Source organism: Hypanus sabinus, chromosome 15 (genome assembly GCF_030144855.1).
Source record: "Hypanus sabinus isolate sHypSab1 chromosome 15, sHypSab1.hap1, whole genome shotgun sequence".
Lineage (NCBI taxonomy): Eukaryota > Metazoa > Chordata > Chondrichthyes > Myliobatiformes > Dasyatidae > Hypanus > Hypanus sabinus.
In genome coordinates this window covers 43,606,737-43,633,825 of record NC_082720.1, presented here as the reverse complement: position 1 = coordinate 43,633,825, position 27,089 = coordinate 43,606,737, and the positions used below count along the sequence as shown (strand labels likewise).

Sequence of the window (27,089 nt, the reverse complement as noted above, 5' to 3'; positions counted from 1 at the left end):
ACCTATGGAAAGGAATAAAGAGTCGATGTTTTGGAGGGTGACCCTTCATCTTATTAGATAGGTGCTTAGTGCAGGAATGAAGTGTTCTGAAAGGTGTTCCTTTTATGTACTGTGTACCAATGATTCCATGACTAAACATCAGAGACTGCTGAAGTCACCTGCAATCCTTTAACAATTCCAGTTTTTAGTCCTGCAACTTGTCCTTTTAAACTATGCATCAAATTGTTTTTTGAAAGTTATTACTAAATTACTCCCCTGCAGTGTATGTTCTTATTGCCGTACTTAAAATATCGTTTAGCTCTACTAAGATTCCTTTGTCAATTATCTTTGTCTCTGTCAAATAGTTACTGCTTCTTCCAGCTAGAACACTTTCTTCATCTTCAGTTCTATCAAAATATCAGCGATTGTATTCAAAGAAAGCCAACAGTCAATCAGGAAGGGCCTTGTAGGTTTACAAGGACAGGCATGGCACTGTGGGGTTGCATGTGAGTTCCTTGATAGTGTGATCTAATGTCTGAATGCACTTTGCATGCTATTTTTGCTTTTGGTGAAAAGTGATGTGATTGTCAGTAAGATGGGGGAAAAGCAGGACTTAGATCAAAGAAATCAGCAGTTGAAGTTACCTGCTTTGGGTTTTCATGAAAAGAGTAATCAGAAAGCACTTGCTGGGCAACCTTTCCCATGCCTTCTGATTGCAATCCTGCTTAACAATTCCTTGCCTGATAACTACTGGGAAGAACATATCCTCACCTTGGCAGCATGTCACAGCAGGTCATGATCTGTTCATGATCATGAATCCTGCAGAAACTGTTGAAGATTGCTCATACTGCAGATTTGGTTTGGGATGTTGATATTTTGCTATCTAAAATTCCTTACTGTAATGCTGTATTCATTGCTTTATTGTACATGTGCATGGATTGCAGATAAGAAATGTTTGCCTTGATGGTTGAAAGGAAGCTGGCATAGAGGACAGTACAGACATCCCCTTTGTTCTCTCAAAGTCTTCCTCACGTATATTTTGCTGCTTAAATTGGGCTCTATTCTCTGCTTCTTATGAAAGATTGTCAACCTGAATTGTGAACTGATACTGAACTCAGCAGGTCAAAGTATTTCTTGTTTTATTCATGATTGAAATACATGTGTCACAGAGGACTGGCAGAGAATGCACACACAGTTATTTCTGCCAAGATATGGGCTGCTTACCTGCTTGATTTGCTGCCTGAGGTGACTCATCGCTTCATAACAATGGGATGGAATCTATAATCCTGTCTGACTTCTCGGCAAGCACAGAGTGATGTGCATGTAATCAACGGGTACCAGATTCCCCCCCAAAAATCTGTCAAAACATGACATAATTAAGGAATGGCTCTGCAAGTCGGGCCACAATGAATCATGTGATGGCTTGAAATTCTTCTGAGCACTCTCTCTGGCGTTCTTTTGCAAGTGATAGAGACCAAGATGACACTTTGGTTTGAGTGCTTCAGTGATATCCCTAATGGGACACTGTATTGCAATCAGAAAAATATTTCCTCCGCTTTCAGAGCTTGATTGGACAAAGTGCAGCCAGAACAATGTCATCCATGGTATACTGTGAACCCGGAGTAATGGCTGATTTCACTGACAACTGTGAAGCCTAGAGCTTCTGGTTCCTGGCTGACAATTAAGTTCATCCCCAATCACCTTCAGCAGCTTTCTCCTACCTAATGACAGCAGCTTTTACTGTTCTGCTGGTGACTACAAGTTCTTCTTCTGAATCCATATCCAAAAGCAGTCTCTGTATAAGAAATATCTTCTACCCTACTGCCATTGCCTTCCCTTGTGCTCTACCTCCTTGTGGAGTTCACCAACACAGCATGAAAGTGTACTGTTGCCAGTTTTCAGGCTGGGAAATTTTATCCATTAAGTTTATTTTGGAATTAGAATTTGATGCAAGGATAGGAGTCCACGTAGAATTGAAAAGGAATTATCAGCTGCCATGGGGGTGTGTGGATGTGCATGAAAGTAAATATTTTTTATGATCTAATAAAGCTGGTGCTGCTTATGGAGGCTATTTCTTTTGTTTAAAGTGTTTGAAACAGATTAGTTTCATGTTATTTTGGGTATGTCGTAAGCAATTTAACTGCTCTGATAAATGATGATTGGTTGGTTTGGGAAGCTCCAGATGGGGCTTCTCTGACTGACAGTTCTGTGAGTGCAGGAGGCTATCCATTCTAAGGTAACGCCTGCACTGCTTTCAGCAGTAGGTTGGACCCAAGACAAAGAAGAAACATATGGTGTGGATTAGGAGAACATGGCCAGTAATTTTAGGCTAATGGAGAATCTGCTTATAGCATTCGGGTGTGTGAGGCTGTGTGAGGACAGTGGGCTGGAGGCCAGAGTTCCAAAATGGAAATGAGTGTTGAATCAGTGTTGGATGTAACTGGTCATGAACAGCTTACTGTGCACTTTTCCTGATGCACATGCCTCTTCAAGATTCCATCTTGGATGTTTGAATTTATTGGATACTTTTTACTTAAAAGGCATTACTTTTGCCTGTAGCTTTATGAGTGAAAGGCAAATGTTTGTTTGCAAATGTTTTCCATGGAGAGGAAGATCGAGGATCCTTTTTTTCTAACAGGTACAGGCAGTGCTTGGCGAATTTTATCTTGCAGTGCTTCTCAGAAATGTTTTGTAGCTGGGAGTTTATTATTGTATATTTTCTGTAGTCTGATTCCAGCAGTATGAAGGAATCATGGCAGTTTACCAGGATTTTAAAAAGTTAATTTTCAGTGTTGGTCATGGATCTTCAAAATGTTTTAGAAAAATTCTGTTAGCCAGAATTTTTTTTGGATAGAACATATTATGGCAACGTATGTGCAATTGATGAATACTTGTACTTGAGAAAGAGAGGTTTATTTTACTTAATTCTCAGTAACTAGTCCCTTCATTCAGAGAACTTATTAACCAGTTATAATGGTCTCCACTTATTTATTTCATGCACCATAGCTAGTTGGTTCATTACTCTTTCAAATATGGTCTGTTTTGGGCTTTACTGATGATGACATAAGCTAAAGCTCATAGTGACATTTATAAATGTAGATACCTTATTGTGGCGACCCACTTCCTAGCGCACTCGAACCGGCTCACAAATAGCCAGCGCGCCGGCATAAAGGCCAGTCCCAAAAGGGCGCCAGGTCTGCTTCACCAACAAAGGGAAAAGCCCGCGCAGGACTGTGGATACGTGCCCCCAACAGCATCCGCGCCCGGGGAGGGCGGGATCAGGGAGGCTTTAAAGCGAGGCCGTGAAGTTCGAATAAAATCTTTTTTTAACTGCAGTTTACTGACTCCGTGTCATTATTTCAGTGCTGCATGTAGCACACCGCTACAATTGGTGACCCTGATGGCCCAAACGATATTTGGGCCGAAGATGACCGACGCCGCATCTGTTCATGCAGTTTCATTGAAACAGCCAAGCTTCTGGACGCTGCGACCTCACCTATGGTTCCATCAAGCAGAAGCCCAATTCCACATTCGGCAGGTAACCTCAGAGGACACACGTTACTACTACGTGGTGAGCTCCCTCGACCAGGAAACAGTGGCCCAGGTTGAGGAGTTCATACAGTCTCCCCCAGTGGACAGCAAGTACACGGAATTCAAAGCCCTGCTCATAAGGACTTTCGGACTCACACGGCGCAAGTGAGCTGCCTGCTTACTGCACCTGGATGGATTGGGAGACAGACTTCCATCATCTTTAATGAATGAGATGTTGTCTCTGGCCGGAGGATACAAGTCCTGCCTCATGTTTGAGCAGGCATTCCTGGAGCAGCTGCCCGAGGACATATGCCTGCTGCTGTCCGACGCAGATTTCAGCGACCCCCGGAAGGTGGCAGCCTGGGTGGATTTGCTGTGAATGCCAAGAAGGTGAGTGGGGCATCCGTTGCACAGATCACCAGGCCACGCTCCCAGCAGCAAACCAGACCAGGCCCAGCCACAGAGCTCGCTGACCACAGAGGCAGGGGTGAGGAGCCCAACGAACAATGGTGCTTCTACCACCAGCGGTGGGGCGCAGAAGCCCGCCACTGTCGCCCACCCTGCAAGTTCCCGGGAAACGCCAGAGCCAGCCGCCGCTGATAGCTACAGTGGCTGACCATCGGGACAGCCTCCTGTATGTGTGGGTCAAGTGGTTGGGACGTCGTTTTTTGGTCGACACCGGTGCCGAGATCAGCGTCTTACCTCCGACGAGTTACAACACCCGCAACAGGGCACCGGGTCCCACCCTGAGGGCTGCGAACGGCAGCACAGTAAGGACCTACGGCACCAGTACAGTGCAGCTACTGTTCGGCTCCAGCTGGTTCACGTGGGACTTCATTCTGGCCGCCATAGCCCAACCACTTCTGGGTGCGGATTTTTTGTGGTCTCACAGCTTGCTGGTCGACCTGCCAAGGCAGAGACTGGTCCACGCCGAGACCTTTCAGACGTTCTCCCTGGGAGAAGCCCAGTTGCCAGACCCACACCTCGACTCCATCACGCTGTCCAACAACTTCACCAGAATCCTGGCAGATTTCCCATCGGATCTGGCACCACAGTTCATGGCAGCCATGCCCTGACATGGCATACAGCACTACATCCCGACCCAGGGACCACCCCTCCACGCCCGCGCTCGGCGGCTTCCCCCGGACAAGCTCCGACTGGCGAAGGAGGAGTTCCAGAGGATGGAGGAATTGGGGATCATACGGCGGTCTTACAGCCCATGGGCCTCCCCCCTGCACATGGTGCCCAAAGCGACAGGGGGCTGGAGACCATGCGGCGACTACCGCAGGCTGAACGAGGCTACCACACTAGACCGCTACCCTGTGCCAAACATCCAGGACTTTGCGGCAAACCTGCACGGCGCACGGATCTTCTCCAAGGTAGACCTCGTCCGAGGGTACCATCAAATCCCGATGCATCTGGACGACGTCCCCAAAACGGCAGTCAACACCCCTTTCGGCCTTTTCGAGTTCCTCCGCATGCTGCTCGGCCTGAAGAATGCCGCACAAACATTTCAGTGGTTAATGGACGTGGTGGGACGTGACCCAGACTTCGCATTCATCTATTTGGATGACATCCTCATAGCCAGCAGCAGTCGTCAGGCGCATCTGTCCCACCTCTGTCAACTCTACACCTGACTGAGTGAATACTGTCTAACAATCAACCCGGCCAAATGCCAGTTCGATTTCGACACCATTGACTTCCTGGGCCACAGGATTACTAAAGGCAGGGCAACCCCTCTGCCTGCTAAGGTAGACACAGTATTTTCCCTGACCCACCACAATGAAAGGCCTTCAGGAATTCATGGGTATGATAAATTTCTACCACCGCTTCCTCCCTTCAGCTGCCCGAATCATGCGCCCCCTGTTCTCCCTGATGTCGGTTCCAGGTAAGGACATTGCCTGGGACAAGGAGTCCGCCACCGCTTTCATTAAAACGAAAGAAGCCTAGGCAAACGCCGCAATGCTAGTGCACCCCAGAATGGACGTCCCTAACACCCTCATAGTGGACGATCTAACATGGCAGTCGCTGGGGTACTGGAGCAACTCATCGTGGGTCGCTGGCAACCCCTGGCATTTTTCAGCAAACACCTACGGCCACCCAAGCTCATATACAGTGCTTTCGACCGGGAACTGTTGGCGCTATACCTGGCAATCTGGCATTTCAGGTACTTCTTAGAAGGTAGGCCCTTCACCGCGTTCACGGACCACAAACCGCTTACCTTTACGTTCACGAAGGTGTCCGACCCCTGGTCGTCCCGCCAGCAGCGCCATCTGTCCTACATCTCTGAATACATGACGGATGTCCAGCACGTCTCAGGTAAGGACAATGTCGTGGCGGACGTGCTTTCTCGCCCTAACATTCATGCCCTTTCCCAAGGGGTAGACTTTGAGGCGCTGGCAGAGGCACAGCAGGCAGACGAGGAGATCCCTAGTTACAGAACCGCAGTCTCCGGTTTGCAGCTTCTGGACCTCCCCGTAGGCCCAGGTGAGAGGACCCTACTCTGTGATGTCACCACCGGCCAACCCTGACCCGTTGTCCTGGCAACCTGGAGGCGACGCGTTTTTGACTCCATTCATAACTTAGCTCACCCCTCCATCAGCACAACTGTCCAGATGGTCTCCAGCAGGTTCGTTTGGCATGGACTCCGCAAGCAGGTCAGTGAATGGGCCAGAATGTGCATGCACTGCCAGACGGCCAAGGTGCAGCGGCACATCAAAGCTCTACCGCAGCAGTTCCACCCCACCCACCGGCGTTTCGACCACATTCATGTAGATATCGTGGATCCCCTGCCAGTGTCGCGTGGAGCATGGCACCAGATGGCCAGAGGCGATCCCTCTCACCGACACCACCTCCGAATCTTGTGCCCGGGCACTGATCGCCACCTGGGTGTCCCGCTTTGGTGTATCAACCCACATTACCTCCGACAGAGGTGCCCAGTTCACCTCCAGCCTGTGGTCAGCTATGGCCAGCCTTTTGGGGACACAGCTGCACCACACCACTGCCTACCACCTACAGTCGAAAGGCCTGGTGGAGCGTTTCCACCGTCACCTGAAGTCAGCTCTCATGGCCCGCCTGTGAGGAGCTAACTGGGTGGACGAGCTTCCCTGGGTCCTACTTGGCATCCGCACAACGCCCAAAGACGATCTGCACACCTCGTTGGCCGAGTTGGTGTACGGCGCACCCCTGGTCGTCCCCGGGGAGTTCCTACCAGCCCCATGGGGGCATGATGAAGAACCCGCAGCAGTCCTGGGCAGACTACGCGAGAGGCTCGGCAACCTGGCCCCCATACCCACTTCGCAGCATGGGCAGAACCCAACCTGTGTACCCAAAGACCTGCAGAACTGTAAGTTTGTGTTTGTACAAAGGGGCGGGCATCGGCCACCGCTACAACGGCCCTACGAGGGGCCATTTATAGTGATCAGAAACAACGGGTCTACGTTTGTGCTGGACGTTGGGAGGAGAGAGGAGGTTTTCACGGTGGACCGACTCAAACCGGCCCATGTAGACTTGGCGCAACCGGTCGAGTTTCCGGCACCGTGGCTCAGAGGCCGACCTCCCAAACAGGGTCCAGCCCAGACTGTGGACATTGGGGGGTGTATCGCCGGTTCCGGGGGGGTGGGTTATGTGGCGACCCACTTCCTAGCGCACTCGAACCGGCTCACAAATAGCCAGCGCGCCGGCATAAAGGCCAGTCCCAAAAGGGCGCCAGGTCTGCTTCACCAACAAAGGGAAAAGCCCATGCGGGACTGTGAGTACGTGCCCCCTACAGCATCCGTGCCAGGGGAGGGCGGGATCACGGTGGCTTTAAAGCGAGGCTGCGAAGTTCGAATAAAATCTTTTTTTAACTGCAGTTTACCGACTCTGTGTCGTTATTTCAGCGCTGCGTGTAGCACACAGCTGCATTATAATCAAAAGAACAGTGGTCCAGGTTGTGTATCTGTATTGCTTCCTTGAAGCTTGGCTCACGGTGACGGGCAACATATCCATACACACTAAACGGAGTTGTATCATGCCTGAGGAATCCTGTTCTATTCCATTCTTAGGAGTGGGAGCCTATAAGCAAGCACCACTTGAATTTTAAAGGTGCTCAAATCTATGCAGGGCCATAGGAAGTAATGTAATACTTTGTAATTAGTTTTCAGCTGGGAAAGGTAAGAGAGCAATAAGCAATTATTAATAGAAAACTCGAATTTTCTTTATGAATTTGAACTCCAAAGTAAGTACAGAGATTCGGCTCTGTTAACACAGATCTGAACAGTAACAGGAAACAGTTGGTTTGAATAGTAAAATGGGAGGGTTGGTCAGCTTTTGGTGGTGGTGAGGGAGGACAATATACAGTGGCATGCAAAAGTTCAAGCACTGCTGGTCAAAATTTCTGTTACTGTGAATTGGCTTGTTTTCTCACCAAATCGATTACTGAGTAGGTGTTCCTTGGCCAGCTCTTCCTAAAATGGCTGAAAGTCAATTTAGACGAGCTTATGATGTTCTTTTGAAACTGCTTTAACATAGACATACGAAATAAAAGCAGGAGTGGGCTTTTTGGCCTCTCAGGACTACTCTGTATTCATTGCTATTGTGGCTGATCTTCCACCTCAAAGTCGTTTTCTTACTTCATTCCCCTGCCCTTGAAATCTGGAAGTCTATTGATCTCTGCTTTGAGATTTGCCAGCAAATGGCAGTGGATTTGCCATGAAGGAAAACAGTAAAACCATGAGACAAAGGAGCAGAATTAGGCCATTCGGCCCAGCAAACCTGCTCTGCTATTTGATCATAGAAGATTTATTTTCCCTCTCAGTCCCCATTTTCCTGCCTTCGTTCCTGTAACCTTTGAAGTTTAATAGATTGACCCATGTTCGAGAGTTCAGAGCTGAATGAGGCATGTCCTCAAGCAAAGTCAAAATTCTTACAATACCCAGGATGGTTGCAGGGAAAATCTTTTACTGGCCATTTTCAAGAACAGAGTGGGATTACATAAAATTCCTTCACGAAGAAGGTAAAGAACACTGAGAATTCTCTAATTTTACGGATTGTGGAGATTTATTTTCTTCAAAGCAGAGATCAATAGACTTCCAGATATTAAGGGCAGGGGAATGAAGTAAGAAAACGACTTTGAGGTGGAAGATCAGCCACAATAGCAATGAATAGCAGAGTAATCCTGAGAGGCCAAAAAGCCCACTCCTGCTTTTATTTCGTATGTCTATGTTAAAGCAGTTTCAAAAGAACATCATAGGCTCATCTAAAGTGACTTTCAGCCAATTTAGGAAGAGCTGGCCAAGGAACACCTACTCAGTAATCGATTTGGTGAGAAAACAAGCCAATTCAGATGACACATCAACTTATTCAGGAACCTATGTTAATATTCAGTGGGTGTCTGGGAATCTATTCCAGTCCACTCCATAGCATGCAAATGGCAAGATATTTTCTAAAAGTTTTGAGAATTATGTAGCACGATTGTTATTGCCCCATCTCTCAGAAATTTTCTCTATCTAAGTGAAGGAAAGAAGACACCACAACAAAATCATGTTCTCAACATCTGTGCTATTCAGACTCAGGTAGATAAACAGTGATTTCTTCTTTTTGATCTTGGGAGTGGGTATAAAAGATTACTGGTACAGTGACATGCAAAAGTTTGGGCATCCCTGGTCAAAATTTCTGTTACTGTGAATAGCTAAGCGAGTAAAAGATGACCTGATTTACAAAAGGCATAAAGTTAAAGATGACACATTTCTGTAATATTTTAAGCAAGATATTTTTATTTCCATGTTTTACAGTTTCAAAATAACAAAAAAGGAAAAGGGCGCAAAACAAAAGTTTGGGCACCTGACATGGTCAGTGCTCAGTAACATCCCCTTGGCAAGTATCACAGCTTGTAAATGCTTTCTGTAGCCAGCTAAGGTTCTTTCAATTCTTCTTTGAGGGATTTTCACCCATTCTTCCTTGCAAAAAGCTTCTAGTTCTGTGAGATTATTGGACTGTCTTGCATGCACTGCTCTTTTGAGGTCTATCCAAACATTTTCAATGATGTTTAGGTTGGGGGACTGTGAGGGTCATGGCAAAACCCTCAGCTTGCGCCTCTTGAGGTAGTCCATTGTAGATTTTGAGGTGTGTTTCGGATCATTATCTTGTTATAGAAGCCATCCTCTTTTCATCTTCAGCTTTTTTACAGACAGTGTGATGTTTGCTTCCAGAATTTGCTGGTATTTAATTGAATTCATTCTTCTCTCTACCAGTGAAATGTTCCCCGTGCCACTAGCTGCAACACAAGCCCAAAGCATGATCGATTCACCCCCATGCTTAACAGTTGGAGAGGTGTTCTTTTCATGAAATTCCGCACCCCTTTTTCTCCAAACATATTTTTGCTCATTGCGGCCGAAAAGTTCTATTTTTGCTTCATCTGTCCACAGGACTTGTTTCCAAAATGCATGAGGCTTGTTTGGATGTTCCTTTGAAAGTTCTGATGCTGAATTTTGTGGTGAAGGTGCAGGAAAGGTTTTCTTCTGATGACTCTTCCATGAAGGTCATATTTGAGCAGGTGTCGCTGCACAGTAGGACAGTGCATCATCACTCCAGAGTCTGCTAAATCTTCCTGAAGGTCTTTTGCAGTCAAAGGGGGGTTTTGATTTGCGTTTCTAGCAATCCTACGAGCAGTTCTCTCGGAAAGTTTTCTTGGTCTTCTTGACCAACTTGACCTCCACGTTCCTGTTAACTGCCATTTCTTAATTACATTACGAATTGAGGAAACGGCTACCTGAAAATGCTTTGCTATCTTATAGCTTTCTTCTGCTTTGTGGACGTCATTTATTTTAATTTTCAGAGTTTAATTTTCAGCTGCTTAGAGGAGCCCATGGCTGCTGATTGTTGGGACAAGGTTTGAGGAGTCAGGATATTTATAAAGCTTTGAAATTTGCATCATCTGGCCTTTCCTAATGATGACTGTGAACAAACTATAGCCCTAACAAACTAATTAAGGTCTGAGATTTTGGTAAAAGTTATATGAGAGCTCAAATCTCTAGGAGTGCCCGAACTTTTGCATGGTGCTCCTTTCCTTTTATTCACTCTAAAATTGTACAAAATCAAAATAATACACTAATCTTGCTTATAATGTTGAAAAGAATGTTTCATCTTTAACTGTATGACTTTTGGAGATCAGTTCATCTTTTACTCGCTTAGCTATTAGATAGATAGATACTTTATTCATCCCCAAGGGGAAATTCAACATTTTTCCAGTGTCCCATACACTTATTGTAGCAAAACTAATTACATACAGTATTTAACTCAGTATAAATATGATATGCATCTAAAATCACCCTCCCAAAAAGCATTAATAAATAGCTTTTAAAAAGTTCTTAAATAGTTTACTAAAGTGCATTGAGTGGTAACTTAAGCTCAGTCCTAACCCCGGCACTTTAACATATCTTGGCCCTGGTGGTTGAATTGTAGAGCCGAATGGCATTGGGGAGTAATGATCTCTTCATCCTGTCTGAGGAGCATTGCATTGACAGCAACCTGCCACTGAAGCTGCTTCTCTGTCTCTGGATGGTGCTGTGCAGAGGATGATCAGGGTTTTCCATGATTGACCGCAGCCTATTCAGCACCCTCCGCTCTGCCACCGATGTCATACTCTCCAGTTCTGTGCCCCTGACAGAGCCTGCCTTCCTTACCAGCTTATTAAGACGTGAGGCATCCCTCTTCTTAATGCTGCCTCCCCAGCACGCCACCACAAAGAAGAGGGCGCTCTCCACAACTGACCGATAAAACATCTTCGGCATCTCACTACAAACACTGAATGACGCCAGCCTTCTGAGGAAGTACAGTCGACTCTGTGCTTTCCTGCACAGGGCATCCGTGTTGGCAGTCCAGTCTAGCTTCTCGTCTAACTGCACTCCCAGATACTTGTAGGTCTTAACCTGCTCCACACATTCTCCATTAATGATCACTGGCTCCATATGAGGCCTAGATCTCCTAAAGTCCACCACCATCTCCTTGGTCTTGGTGATATTGAGACGCAGGTAGTTTGAGTTGCACCATATCACAAAGTCCTGTATCTGTTTCCTATACTATTCCTCCTGACCATTCCTGACACACCCCACTATGGCTGTGTCATCAGCAAACTTCTGCACATGGCAGGACCCCGAGTTATATTGGAAGTCTGATGTGTACAGGGTGAACAGGACCGGAGAGAGCACGGTTCCCTGCGGCGCTCCTGTGCTGCTGACCACCGTGTCAGACCTACAGTCTCCCAACCGCACATACTGAGGTCTGTCTGTCAAGTAGTCCGTTATCCAAGACACCACGTGTGAGTCTACTCCCATCTCCGTTAGTTCACAGTAATACAAATTTTGACCAGGGATGCCCAAACTTTTGCATGCCACTGTACCAGTAATCTTTTATACCCACTCCCAAGATCAAAAAGAAGAAATCACTGTTTATCTACCTGAGTCTGAATAGCACAGATGTTGAGAACATGATTTTGTTGTGGTGACTTCTTTCCTTTGCTTAGATAGAGAAAATTTCTGAGAGATGGGGCAATAACAATCGTGCTACATAATTCTCAAAACTTTTAGAAAATATCTTGCCATTTGCATGCTATGGAGTGGACTGGAATAGATTCCCAGACACCCACTGAATATTAACATAGGTTCCTGAATAAGTTGATGTGTCATCTGAATTGGCTTGTTTTCTCACCAAATCGATTACTGAGTAGGTGTTCCTTGGCCAGCTCTTCCTAAATTGGCTGAAAGTCACTTTAGATGAGCCTATGATGTTCTTTTGAAACTGCTTTAACATAGACATACAAAATAAAAGCAGGAGTGGGCTTTTTGGCCTCTCAGCATTACTCTGCTATTCATTGCTATTGTGGCTGATCTTCCACCTCAAAGTCGTTTTCTTACTTCATTCCCCTGCCCTTAATATCTGGAAGTCTATTGATCTCCGCTTTGAGATTTGCCAGCAAATATCAGTGGATTTGCTGTGAAGGATAAACAGTAAAACCATGAGACATAGGAGCAGAATTAGGCCATTCGGCCCAGCAAGCCTGCCCTGCTATTTGATCTCTGCTTTAAAGAAAATAAATCTCCACAATCCGTAAAATTAGAGAATTCTCAGTGTTCTTTACCTTCTTCGTGAAGGAATTTTATGTAATCCCACTCTGTTCTTGAAAATGGCCAGTAAAAGATTTTCCCTGCAACCATCCTGGGTATTGTAAGAATTTTGACTTTGCGTGAGGACATGCCTCATTCAGCTCTGAACTCTCGAGAACATAGGTCAATTTATTAAACTTCAAAGGTTACAGGGATGAAGGCAGGAGAATGGGGACTGAGAGGGAAAATAAATCTTCTATGATCAAATAGCAGAGCAGGTTTGCTGGGCCGAATGGCCTAATTCTGCTCCTATGTCTCATGGTCTTACTGTTTTCCTTCATGGCAAATCCACTGTCTCTGAAACTGGTCTAGTGCATCTTCACCACTCTCCCTTCAGTACGTACGTCATTAAGAAGGGAGACCAACAATGAACAAAATACTCCAGATTTTATTTCATATTTTTTGTTTGCTCAAGTCTATTCTCTTTGATTTTTTTTTAATGCTACTCCTTTGTGTTAGCTAGTCATGTGTGTGTTTGTTTTAGAGATAACTTTTTTTCCCGTTCTGGTATGTTGTTTGATGATCATCACTCACAATGACTCTATTACCATTCCCTGGCAACAGCTTGATTTGATCTGCTTGGCTGGGGATGCTTTAAGTGATCTTTGTTTTGCAGATGTGTATGGTGACAATAATCAAATCAACCAGCTGAGGTGATCTATTTTAATATAGTTCACTTGAGTATAGCTGCCAAGGTTAGTACTCAACTTGGCTGTGGGTACAAAATGATTTGAGGATGTCAGTTCATTTCCACTGGGGTTGAAAACCTTCAACACTTCTGACTTCTCATTTGGACTGAGCTACTGTATGATGAACTGTTGATTAAAGTTCAGCAGTACAACTGAAAGGTTAATTTTTAACCAGCAGAGGAAGATTTTTTTTACTCTCAAAATGGAGTGAAATGCAGCATTGTTTCAAAGTCTCTCCTGCATGCAATGTGTTAAAGGGACCAAGTTCTCAGAGACCAGAATGAGGGACGGTTTAAAGGTAACATATTTCATCTTATGCTGAGTTTTAAACTATATTGTTTATTTCTCGAAACTCTTGATAAAACAAGGCAGTTGTAGAAAGTTTTGATTTGAATTGAAATGTTTGTTAAGTAGAATATAGAGTGATCATTTTGTTTGCTTTTACTGTAAATTACTGAACACTAGGAAATTGGAATCTTTGAATTTAATCCACAAGGCTACAGTCCCTGAATTTCTCCTGACTTCTGAGAACTGAATTAAGTATGTAATTTTAAAGATAAATGCATGAGATTCTGCAGAATCTTGAAATCCAGAGCAACACACACAAAATGCTACAGGAACTGAGTAAGTTAGGTAGCCTCTATGGCAGGGAATAAATCAGTGAATGTTTCAGGCCAAGATCAGATATTTTTTCTAAAGTCTTCAATTCTGCTTTTTAAATGGCTTTATTTTGTTTAAATGTTAAGTAACGCTTGTGCTAAATATAACTCACCTGCTACAGATTAATCAATCAGGGATGAATTTCTAAGCACACGTCCTACATCCAAAATAACAATTCAACTCCCTGCCTTCCTGTGCACAATGGATGAACTGCAGCATGTCCCAGTACTGCGGGCTGACCTCCACCTCTCAGGAGGACCAGGGCAAGAGATGCAGGACAGTGCTGCCACGTACAGGCTTCCTTTAGTTATGCACCGTACTGATTTGGAACTACATCATGAAAGCATCATTATTGCAAACTCATAATCCTGAAACACCATCCTCAATAGAAGTAGGGCATAATAATTTCAGGAGCTCAAAAATACTGTCTCACTGTTACCTTAAATTCGATTAGTGATAGATAAATTATTGCTGGCCTTTATAGCAATGATTATGTTCAATGAAATAATTATGAAAAATTCATTTTCTTTCATAAATATTAGTCATTACATTTTCTATAAAATATCAAGCTTGATTATAACTCCACGTTAATTCTGTTATGCATTGAGAAAATCATACACTTGAGTGTATTTATTGTGTTAGTTTGTTTTGGAAGCCAGTTGTAGACATTTTATTTTTAAAAGTGGCCTTAGGACATGATGGGTGAGCATTGAATTGTAATTTTAATTGTTGTTTCAAACTCCCCAACAATTTATTAGCATGTTTAGACTCATAACAAATGTTTAGAGCTGTATTTAACATAATTACATAATGTAACAATAGTGGGATTTGTTAAACTTGCAAGATATTTGCACAAATAGATTTAATCAAGTCATAAATTTTACACTGTGTATTCCCACCATTGCTTATAAAGGCTGTATTTGCAGGATATATATTTAGAGTACTCAAGACAGGCAAAGTGGAGAGAGAAATAATGTTAATGTTTTGGATGATTGACTAGAAAGCATTAATGTAATTTATTTGCTGCCTGACTTGAATATCTCCAATATGTCTTCTGGATTTGCAGAATCTATAGCACTAACTTGGCAAAAACGCAATTGAAATTTATCTAATTATCCTTCTTCATTTCATCCTTTAATTATCCAACTACTGAAGACAAATCTTTACAGTTAGAAATGATCAAGATAAGGAAGTGTGTGTCTGTGTCTTCTAGTTGAGGGCTGTCAAGGTCTATCATTTCAGAACTATAGCCATTACTGGCACAGGTAAAAAATCTTTAAAATTTCATGAGCTTGTGTAACTTGGAACAGAATCAAGCTTTCAATGGAAAAAGAGCTGAATGTCCATTGCGTTTTGCAAATGATGCTTCTAATAACCTCTGCTTTCCCTTGTGTGCTTCATTGTAATTTGATTTATATGTACTATTTAAAAATCTGCCTTTTGTAATAACAAGATGAAGTTGGAAAAACAAGCAGAATATTTAATAGCCAACTCAGTGCAACTGCAGTTCATTTGTAAAATGTGTTCCAAAGTATGCAATAATGACTCAGCCTTTTACAATTTGCTTTCCTGTTACACAACTGGAATGAATTGTTAAGGAAAACAAATTACGTTTTACTGGACAAGAAATGTATTTGAAAGTTTGAAAAAATATCATAGGGGTGGTTATTTCACAGCAGTCAAATAATATATTCAAATTCTCTGAGCCAGAATGGGATTCCAAGCCTTGGGTATGAAGAACTGTCTGAGAACAACGCAACTGTGGATGGAAGATATCAAAACCAAAGTGACAAGGTAATTTTAAACCTGATTGATATTCAGGTTATGGAAGCCATTGAAAGGGAGCTGAGTGGCATTTTGTGCCAGCTCCTTTTTGCTTAGCTCTTTACCAGTCTAAGATCCCCCACTGAGACATTTCTTCTACGGAGATGAAAACTGAACCCTTTTTCAGTATATGTCCAATAGCCTTTTAAATAGAAGTTCCTAAGCAAGTTAATGCAACCAGACATTTTGAATATATTTTCCCTTATTTGCCCTTATAGTTTCTTGCTAGCATGGTTAATAGCTGTGGACTGATCATTATTTGATAGGACAGACAGCTTATGTAATGGAAAAAGAAAGAGTTAATATCTTGGGACGGTTTCATTTTATTGACCTGAAATTCCTCTTCACAAATGCTGCTTGGCTTGCTGAGTATTTCCAGCTTTTCAAATTTTCAACATTTTAGTTTTCATTTTGGAGCTAGATGAAGGATATTATTCCTTCTTCCTCCTATCAGCAATACTGTGAAAGTTGCTGGGCCCACAAATAGAAGAGAGCAAGTATAACATCTTAAGAGGAAATTGACCAAAGCCATGTTTTCAATATTGCTCTACGGGTAAAAGAATTTGCACAGCTGTACAGGCAAAAACTTTATTTACTTTATGATTGTCAGTCAATTCCTGCATCTGGCATTGTTGGTTTGAGCCTACTGACAACTACTGTACCACCAACCGTCTGATCCTTTTTCTCTATTTGCAACTGAAATGGATACCTCACTGATCTCTCATTGTACTACTAGAAGTGAAATATCGCAGCCTTCATATTGGTGTCTGGCACTCCCATTATTTAATGATATAGCATTGCCATGGATTATATTTGATGCTGCTGAACAGCAACTTCTACTGGCTGAGTGCAGTCCCAGGAAGGAATGTGATTTCTGGTTCAGGCTTGACTTGTGGAGGAAAGGTTTGGTTGTGTGATAAGGGTGTAGAGAATATAAATTGTGACCAGTGTACACCCATGTAGTTGCTTGAACAAAGTGCAATTGAACAAGATAATTGTTTTTTTTGGGCAGACGGCTAACTGAATAATTCAGTTTTATAAATTAATCCTCTCTCAATAATTGCTATGGAAATCTTACTGGCATTACGCAGCCACTGCCAATTTTATAGAGGGTGGTTGGTGGGGCGGGAGAGGGTGAATGAAGATATGGAAATGCCAAAATTCCTGATTTCTCTGTCCACTGAGGTCCTCACGATCTGTTCTTCTGTGCTCTTTGAGGCATTGACACTTAACTAAAGTAGGATAGAGGAATTTTCTTTTTATTTATACATTTTTTTCTGATTGTGGGCATCACTGGCAAGGATGGTATTTGCTCTCCATCTTCAATTTATCTAACAGTGTTAGTGAATTGTTATTGTTGTAGCGAAGATGAAATCACAGGAGAGAGAGTTACTTGTAAATACAAAGCAGCTTCTTTATTCGACAACACAAGGTTCAGCAGGCATCATACAGATGGACAACACACACAAAATGCTGGTGGAACACAGCAGGCCAAGCAGCATCTATAAGGAGAAGGACTGTCGACATTTCGGGCTGAGACCCTTCATCAGGACTAACTGAAAGGAAAGATAGTAAGAGATTTGAAAGTAGTGGGGGGAGGGGGAAATGCGAAATGATAGGAGAAGACCGGAGGGGGTGGGATGAAGCTAAGAGCTGGAAAGGTGATTGGCAAAAGTGATACAGAGCTGGAGAAGGGAAAGGATCATGGGACGGGAGACCTCGGGAGAAAGAAAGTGGGGGGCGGGGAAGCATCAGAGGGAGATGGAGAACAGGCAAACAACTAAATATGTTAGGGATGGGTCCCTCCTCACCCCATCCCTGACATATTTAGTTGTTTGCTTGTTCTCCATCTCCCTCTGGTGCTCCCCGCCCCCCCCCCCCGCCACTTTCATTCTCCCGAGGCCTCTCGTCCCATGATCCTTTCCCTTCTCCAGCTCTGTATCACTTTCGCCAATCACCTTTCCAGCTCTTAGCTTCATCCCACCCCCTCCGGTCTTCTCCTATCATTTCGCATTTCCCCCTCCCCCCACTACTTTCAAATCTCTTACTATCTTTCCTTTCAGTTAGTCCTGACGAAGGGTCTCGGCCCGAAACATCGACAGTGCTTCTCCCTAGAGATGCTGCCTGGCCTGCTGTGTTCCACCAGCATTTTGTGTGTGTTGCTTGAATTTCCAGCATCTGCAGATTTCCTCGGGTTTGATCATACAGACGGAAATGCTTTTGGTCTGCTTTCCACCAGTGGAAATGTGGGCTCGATATTTATTTGCTAAACACAAAGGACACTTTATATTTACAAGTGTTACGTATCCCGTAACTGGATAGCTTACCAGCAAAGATAGAGAAGTCCGTTGAAGTTTGATGTCACTATTTTCAAATGTTTTTATTTATAAAGGGGCACAAAAGTAAGGTTAATACAAACATTCAGATAATGCACGTCGTCTATACTCAATCTAAAGCGCGGGTATAGTAATAATCATCATTAAGAAATGAGCTCTACTGTTGTCTAGGGGATAATATATTGTCCGTTGGAAATATAAAAGTCACTCAGAAGTCTGCAGGCTTCAGCCTTTTGGGAATCGCTGGGTTTCACGTGGTGCGACAGAGAGGGAGAGATTGGTGAGAAAAGGAAAGACTTGCCGGGTCTTTATGAAGCATCCGTTGAATCAGGGGAGCGTTGGTTCCCCATTGTTAGTTCGAAGTCCTTTTCGGTGTTATCAGCCACCCGCTCCCCAGGCAAAGGAGAGGCGGAACGCACGTGGCTTTGTAGGGCTTCCCGCTAGCACGGGAGCACTGAGTGATGGTGTCCTTCTGGTGCGTCGCTGGGGTACCGCCTCCTGCAGTCCCCTTTTATCTTGACTTGCAGAGTTGTAGATGTCCATCAAAGTAGGGTGATGCAATCCCCACCCCCACATTGCCCGAGGGTGTCCATATCCATGGTAGCTGTCACGTAGCAGGGACATGCACTTTTTTTATTTGAAAACTTTTTTTATTGCATTTTTAAATAGTTACAAAGTAAAGTATGAAAAAAAAGTATATAACCCTTACCCCCTCCCCTTAACCCCTCCCCCCTAACTGCCCTATAGAAAAAAAAGAGAAAGAAAGAAAAAAAAGAAAGAAAGAATGCCTGGTTGTTGGAAGATCTCCACATGCTCCATGGAATTTGTAATAACTTTAATATGTATATTTATTTCTTTCCCCTAATAACCAATTATTTCATCTTCAGAGCATGTATATATTTAATCCTGTCTTTTGTAAATAAGGGCTCCAAATTTTCAGAAATGTTTCATATTTATCTCTTAAATTATAAGTAATTTTTTCTAATGGAATACAGCCATAGATTTCTTTCTTCCAAGAGTCTATACTTAAATATGTATCCGATTTCCAAGTAACTGCAATAGCTTTTTTGGCTACTGCCAGTGCAATTTTTATAAATTCTTTCTGATATTTATTTAGTTTGAGTTTCGGTTTTATCCCTTCAATATCACCTAGTAAAAGTAATATTGGATTATGAGGATAATCCCTTTCTTTTGGATTAATTCTTCTTCATATATCAATCAAATTTAAATCTTCCATCAATGATAGAGTTATTTTGCTACTTTTGATTTTGTAATAGCCTTTGTTGATCTATCTAAAACTGGATCTAAACAAAAATTAAAATCTCCACCTATTAATATTTTATCATGTGCATTAGCCAAATTCAAAAAGACCTCCTGTATAAATTTTACATCATTTTCATTTGGTGCATAAATATTCATAAGAGTCCATAGTTCTGAAAAAATTTGACAATGTATAATTAAATATCTTCCTGCTGAATCAATTAATACATTTTGTATTTTAATTGGTAAATTTTTATTAACCAAAATTGCAACTCCTCTTGCCTTTGAGTTAAATGAAGCTGCAATAACATTTCCAACCCAGTCTCTTTTTAATTTCTGATGTTCTATATCCGTTAAATGAGTTTCTTGTAAGAAATCTATATCTATTTTCGTTTTTTTAATATATGTTAAAATTCTTTTTCTTTTTATTGGTCCATTAAGTCCATTAACATTAAAACTTAAAAAATTCAATAAATTAGTCATTGTTTTTATTTATGTTACTCCAATCTATAATAATACCTAATCTTTCAACTTACATTGTATCCTGGGAAATCTTTTTAGAAGTCTCCATGTTGCTATGTGTGTCCCCACCAATCATCCAGGCAAAAGAATAGAAGAAAAATAGAAAATAAAGAAAAAAACAAAATACCCCCCTACTAATGTTGTGAAAGAAAAAAAACACAACATTACCCCCCTCTATTGTACAGGTCATGGCAATCGCCATGATTACACACATGAATCCCGTAGTAACCGATTCAAAGCTCCCCAGCCCTGCCGCAACTTAAAAAGTATATATATATAAAAACATACTATTCTCAATTAATATTTCTAAAATTTTATTTTTCTCCCTTATATCATCCTTAAATGTCCATCAGTTCCATTTGCTTTCTCTGTCTTCGTCTTTAACCATTACATTTAGAAATCTCTACGTTTAATTAGCGAAGAGATGGAAGTTTTTGTGCGAACACCTCCGCATCTTGATAATCAGAAAAAAATCTTTTTCCCTCCTCCAAAAAAATTATCAATGTTGCTGGGTGACGCATTAAAAACTTATAACCTTTTTCCCATAAAACATTTTTAGCTGGATTAAATTCTTTCTTTCTCTTCAAAAGGTTATAACTTATATCAGGATAAAAAAGAACTGGTTTCTCTGCTATCATCAACGGACCTTTTCTTCTTTTAGCACCCTGGGCAGCTGCTGGTATCTTAAACATCTTATCAAAATTGATCGCGGATTTTGATCATCTTGAGATCTTGGCCTTAAGGCTCTGTGCACCCTTTCAATCTCAATTAAAGTTTCTTCTCCCATTTCCAATTTTTCAGGAATCCATTTATGAAAAAAATTTATTGGGTCTTCTCCTTCAGTACCTTCTTTAAGTCCAACAATTTTAATATTGTTGCGTCTACTAAAATTTTCAAGCTTATCAATTTTTCCCACGAGTTGTTTTCTTTCTGATGTCCAGGCATCATTATCATCTTCCATCTTCTTCATTCTTCCATCCATTTCTTCCATTTTGACGTCCAAATCTGTAATTTTCTTTTCCATTTTTTCCTGTTTCTTTGTCATTTTATCAAACATAGCCTCCATATTTGTTATTTTTTCTTTAATTACTTTTTGGTTACTTTTAATTACTTTTAATGCATTTAATTTTTCTAATTTATGCATTATTTGCCTCAAAGTCTTTTTTGTATTTTCAGAGGAACTTTCATCTTCTTCTCCATCTTCGTCTGATTTTTCCAGAGAGTCTGGCTCTCTCTCAGACTCACTTTCGCTGTCGGTTTCAGTCATTGCTGGGTTTTGTAGTTCTAGTTGCTCTCTTTTGCGCATGCTCGTTCCTTTATGCTTGCGCAGTTCTCGTTGATCTTTCCCTTTAGAAATGGCCGATGCTGCCGCGGTCTCCTTTTCTGTTTCACCAGTGGTGTGTTGTACCTGAGTCTGTGGTTCTTCAGTAGAAGTAGGCCTTGATTCTGTTCCAACTTGAGCGGTCTTCGCGGTAGTAATTTTCTTCGTCCTCTGTTTATGAGGCATAGCTTAAAACAATCCAGAGTAATTTATAAGTAACCTTAAAAAAGTATTAATTAACTTTTCTTCACTTCAACATTAATTTATTAACTTTTTTACGGGAGGGCTGGGTTCCAGCATCTCGATCCTACGTCATCACGTGACGTCCCCAGGGACATGCACTTCACACAGATGTCTCTAGGAACAATGGCCAAAACCGTTGCATCGTCTCTCATTTCCTGAGTCTGAGACCCGAATTAATAGTGATCTTGCGATTCTCTGGAAGGAGGGGGCTGCTCCCGCCCCTTCGGCCCCTCAGAGCTGTGGTACATTCATAACACAAGTATAGACAATACTTCTTTTGAAGCTACATACAAACCACCACACCTTCTGACTTCATCCATTCCTCACGACACCAACATGTCTGGGCTGGTATTCACGGCCTTTCGGAATCCAAGTTAAAATTCACGATACGTTTATTTGATATTTTACGTGTTAACATAAAAGAATAGATAATGCTGTCTTCGAAACTAACTGTAAATTTCACACTTCCATCTGTAGCATCTGGGCTAGTATTCTGGTATTCACAGTTTTTAGGAAATGCATTGTTATGATCTCAATCCACAGTACTTTGTCAAAGAACAGGAGACTGGTTGCCAAAGTCATTTAAGTGTAAATGAATCACCTACACAAAAACTCACTCTAACAGTTATCTTGAAGCACAGTAGTCTAGTGAGGGTACTAACGGTGCTATTGGGAGGGAGTTCCAGGATTTAGACGCAGTGATTTCCAAGTCATATGGTTACCCAGTCTGATGAACCTGAAGGTGGTGTTCCCATACATTTTTTTTTCCCTTGTCCTGATGGGAGAGTTCCTCTCAAAGCACTCTGAGTAAAAAGCAGCTGTGCATTTTGTACCTGCTTACCAGCCATTCTGTACCAGTTTTTGAGGGAATGTTTAGGGTAGTAGAGAGGGTGTCAATCAAGAAGACTGTTTTGTCTTGGATGATGTTCAGTGGCTTGAGAATTGAAGGTGCCAAACTCATCCAGAAAAGTGGGAAGTATTCTACTATGACCTTGACCTCTTCTGCCTTGCAGACAATGGAAAGACCTTGGGGTATTAGAGTGTTTTTATCACAAAACACCCAGTCCGACTTGCTCTTATTAAGGTCCATTATTAAGGACCTCCAGCACCCAGGGCAAGCCCTTTTCTCACTGTTACCGTCAGGTAGGAGATTCAGAAGCCTGAAGGCACACACTCAGCAATTCAGGAACAGCTGCTTCCCCTCTGCCACCCAATTCCTAAATGGATATTGAAGCTTTGGACACTACCTCACTTTTTAAAATATACAGTGTTTCTGTTTTTCCACGTTTTTAAAAAATCTATTCAATATACATGATTGATTTACTTGTTTATTTATTATGTTTTATTTTATTTATTATTATTATTTTCTCTGCTAGATTATGTATTGCATTGAACTGCTGCTGCTAAGTTAACAAATTTCACGTCACATGCCGGTGATAATAAACTTGATTCTGATTCTTGTAGCATCTGCAAATAAGTGATGGGTCCAGTTTGTTTCTGATCATCCTGTTCCCTCCTCTGCCCTCCCCTACGTGCAATGCTAATGCCAATGAATGCCAAGGATGGGTGGCTAGACTCTGGAAAGAGTCATTGCTTGTTACTTCTTGTGACATTTGTATTGCTTGTACAACATTTAGTTAGGGAGCCGATAAATGGCAATTGTTGATGCAGACAGCTGTGGCATGCTTCATATGCTGAAGAGTATTGGATGGAATCGAGCACTGCTCCAAGGATGCCTCCTGTAATTTAGGAGGCTAAGGTGACTGGCCTCCTTTAGTGCAGGGTTATGACTCACCCATGGGAGAAGGTTCCTCCCCCTTTATGTCCATTGACTTTAATCTTACCTGGGTACTTTGAAACTGTGTCAAGTCTTGCAGTGACATCAAGAACAATGACACACACCTCACCTCACTTCTTTGTTCATTGGTTGATACATGGCAGAAACTATAATGGAGTTGATACCTGAGCCACTCTGAAACCCAAGCAGGTTATTGGCAGGTAGCTCTTCACAATAGTATCAAAACTACTTCCTACTGTTGTTGAATTGAGACAACTGACTGGCTGGGTGCTAATTTTGTGTCCGTACATGGCGCTAAGTTCAAGAAATTGGGTTGACTATATTCCTTTTCTCCTTTAACAATGTGGCATTGATAGAACAGAGTGGTTTGTTCAGCTGTTTAAGAGTTAAGCACCTTGTTGTGGATCTGGAGTTGTGTACAGGGCAAGCCAGCGGATTTTCCTCCTCAGAGGTGTTGAAGAGCCAGTACAGAGGCTACTTGCCTTTTTTAAGTTTAAATTTGCATCAGTTTAATTTTCACATATATAGGGTTTGTAATTTTGAGTTGTCAATTGTCTGCCAATGTCATGATTCGAAGATTCAAAAAGATCTATGTATATTTATTATCAAAGAATGTATAAATTATCCAAACATGAGAACTGTTGGCTTTCAGGCTACCACAAAGTAAGAAACATGAAAGAACCCAAATAAAAAATAAAGGCCAACACCCAATGCACAGAGAAAGAGAGAAAAACACAAATCATGCAGACAATAGAAGCAAGCAACAGCAGTCTGAACCAAATTGAATGCTTGGATCAGAATCCCTGGAGCAGCCTAGAGTAGGCCCATATTATCAGGGCAAATCACTGTAGGGCTCACCGCCATGAAGCAGAGTCACCAGGGTACTTTCCCAGCCTCCGCTTCATGCAGAGAGGAGTGAACATTGCAGGAGAGCAGGGGAAATTGACCCAGCACTTGCCTCTGATCCAGACACCCTGCTTTTCCAGTCTATTTGGGCCAGCATTTAAATTGTCCAAACAGCGGATTGTGCCTCGCATTAGGACCTTGATACTGACAACTATCTCTGGAAAGGTCAAACAAAATTCCCTTTTTAAAATTTTGATCTGATGTTAAGCTAACAATGCTTAACATCATCCTTTGAAATTGTCTTCAAGGATTTCAAAACCTTCTGCTCTTGTACTTGTGGTGAACTATGTGCCTGTCGGGACACGCCCCCTGCTGACTGCTCCTGTGGCTCCTCCCACAGGCCCCTGTATAAAGGCGATCTGAGGCCTGACGCTCGGCCTCAGTCTCCAGGACATAGTATGATGGACACTCACTCCTGGTTCCTTCTTCCAGTCAATAAAAGCCAATATCTCGCCTTACGTCTCAGTGTGAGTTATTGATGGTGCATCAGTACTATACTATGGTACTACCCAATCACTACCCCTTACCCAAGTCCTTGCCAGTCAACTCCATTGAATTCCATTTTGTACCACCTCTTAAGATTTGCTTGCTGCATACTTTCTTCTTGTCTCCCTCTTTCATGGGGGTTTCTAAATACTTCAAAGAGCTTATTCTTAATAGGTCACCAAGTTTTGTCAACAATGCAGACTTATACTTCCCTCCTTCAGTAGCAGAGTATAAGTCAGATGGGGTCACTAGCTTCATCTGGAAGTGCATTGAGGACGTTGTCCCCCAAAAATCGGTCAGGGTCTATCCAAATCAGAAACCTTGGATCAACAATTCCATCCAGACAGAGATTTTGCCACTGGTAACCACCAGGAACTCAAGAAATGCAGCTACGATCTATGCAAAGTCATCAAGGCAGTGTAACGGCAATACAGGGACAAGATCCAGACACAACTCTGAACCAACGATACGGGTCTGCACACCATCGCAGACTTCAAAGCTAAATGCCGTGGTGTTGCCAACACTGCTGCCTCTCTCCCAGATGACCTAAATCTTCTTTACTCTCAGTTTGATTTTGCCAACACTGAGCCCCTGAGGAGAGCTGGCAATGTGATCTGCAGCTTGGTCATCTCCGAGCCTGAAGTACACAGGTGTTTCTAACGAGTCAGCAACCTCATGGCTGTGGGACCGGGCGCCATCCCAGGGCGGGTACTCAGAGTGTGCGTGGCACAACTGGTTGTTGTGTTTTCAGACAGTTTTAATATCTCTCTCTCTCCCTCTCCCTCTCCCCCTCCCAGTGTAAAGTGCCCTCCTGCTTCAAAACATCCACAATTGTCTCTGTACCTAAAAAGATCAAGGTAACATGTCTGAATGACTGGCGTCCTGTCACACTCACCTCAATAATAGGAAATGCTTTGAGAAGCTGGTCAAGGACTACATCCGAACTTGCTACCACCCACACTACACCCCGTACCCCGTACACCTACCAACACATCCGATCAACAAATGATGAAATAGCCACAGCTCTTCACGTTGTCCTTACACACCTGGAGAAGAGGGATGCCTATGTGAGAATGCTATTCTTGGACAACATTCAACACCATAATTCCCTCCAGGCTTGACAAAAAGCTCAGAGACCTCGGCCTTCATCCTGCCTTGTGCAGCTGGATCCTGGACTTCCTGTTAGATCGCTGGCAGTTGGTAAGAGTGGACTCCCTCAACACTGCCTCTCTGACCCTCAACTCAGGAGCCCCTCAGGGCTGTGTCCTACGCTCTCTCCTTTACTCTCTGTACACCCATGACTGTGTCGCCACCCACAGCTTCTATCTGCTAATTAAATTTGCAGATGATACAACATTGATTAGTCTTATCTCAAATAATAACGAGGCAGCCTGCAGAGAAGAAGTCATCACCCTGACATAGTAATGTCAAGAAAACAACCTTTCCCTCAATGTTGAAACAACAAAGGAGCTGGTTGTAGAGTACAGGAGGAATGGAAACAGGCTAACCCCTATTGATATCAATGGATCTGGAGTTGTGAGGGTGAACAGCTTCAAGTTCCTCAGTATACATATCACCGAGGATCTCACTTGGTCTGTACTTACCGGCTGTGTGATGAAAAAGGCACAACAGCGCCTATTCCACCTCAGACAGTTGAAGAGGTTTGGTATGGGCCCCCAATCATAAGAACTTTTTACAGGGGCACAATTGAGAGCATCCTGACTGGCTGTATCACTGTCTGGTATGGGAACTGTACTTCCCTCAATTGCAGAGCTCTGTAGAGAGTGGTGCAGACAGCCCAGTGCATCTGTAGATGTGAATTTCCCACTGTTCAGGACATTTGCAGCAACTAGTGCATAAAAAGGGCCCGAAGGATCACTGGGGACCCAAGTCACGCCAACTACAAACTATTCCAGCTGCTACCATCCGGGAAAAGGTACTGCAGCATAAAAGCCAAGACCAACAGGATCCAGAATAGCGTCTTCAACCAGGCCATCAGACTGATTAATTCATGCTGACACAGTTGTATTTCTAAGCTACATTGACTGTTCTGTTGAATATCTTACTGTACATACAATTTATTACAAATTTCTATAATTTGCACATTGCACATTCAGACAGAGATGTAACGTAAAAATTTTTACTCCTCACATATATGAAAGATGTAAGAAATAAAGTCAATTCAATTGAATTTAATTTAAGGAGAAAGGCAGTGAATCTTAATGCTTCTTTATTAAAATACAGTATTCGTGATTTAGCTGGCATTAATCTAACAGTAAAGAAATACTTATGATTGAATTTGATATTTACTCTGATAAAGGATAATTTTGCTTAAAATGTTAAATTTCAGAAGAATTTCTGGAACATGAGGTGATAGAAAACTGGTCACAC

General features: G+C 42.6%; 1 protein-coding gene across 9 annotated transcripts in view; it reads left to right on the top strand.

Moving 5' to 3' along the window:
* slc23a1 (solute carrier family 23 member 1) overlaps positions 1-27,089 on the top strand; it is a 243,339-nt gene that overhangs the window by 137,618 nt on the left and 78,632 nt on the right. For 4 of the 9 annotated variants that reach the window (XM_059990271.1, XM_059990264.1, XM_059990268.1 and 1 more), the window contains one exon: positions 15,713-15,796. The exons of 4 other annotated variants lie outside the window; for them this stretch is intronic. In XM_059990271.1, the coding sequence (XP_059846254.1) occupies positions 15,713-15,796 (84 nt within the window). Of the gene's footprint in view, positions 1-13,520; positions 13,641-15,712; positions 15,797-27,089 lie in introns of those variants that run through there. One more of the 9 variants, XM_059990265.1, reaches the window with a different exon arrangement.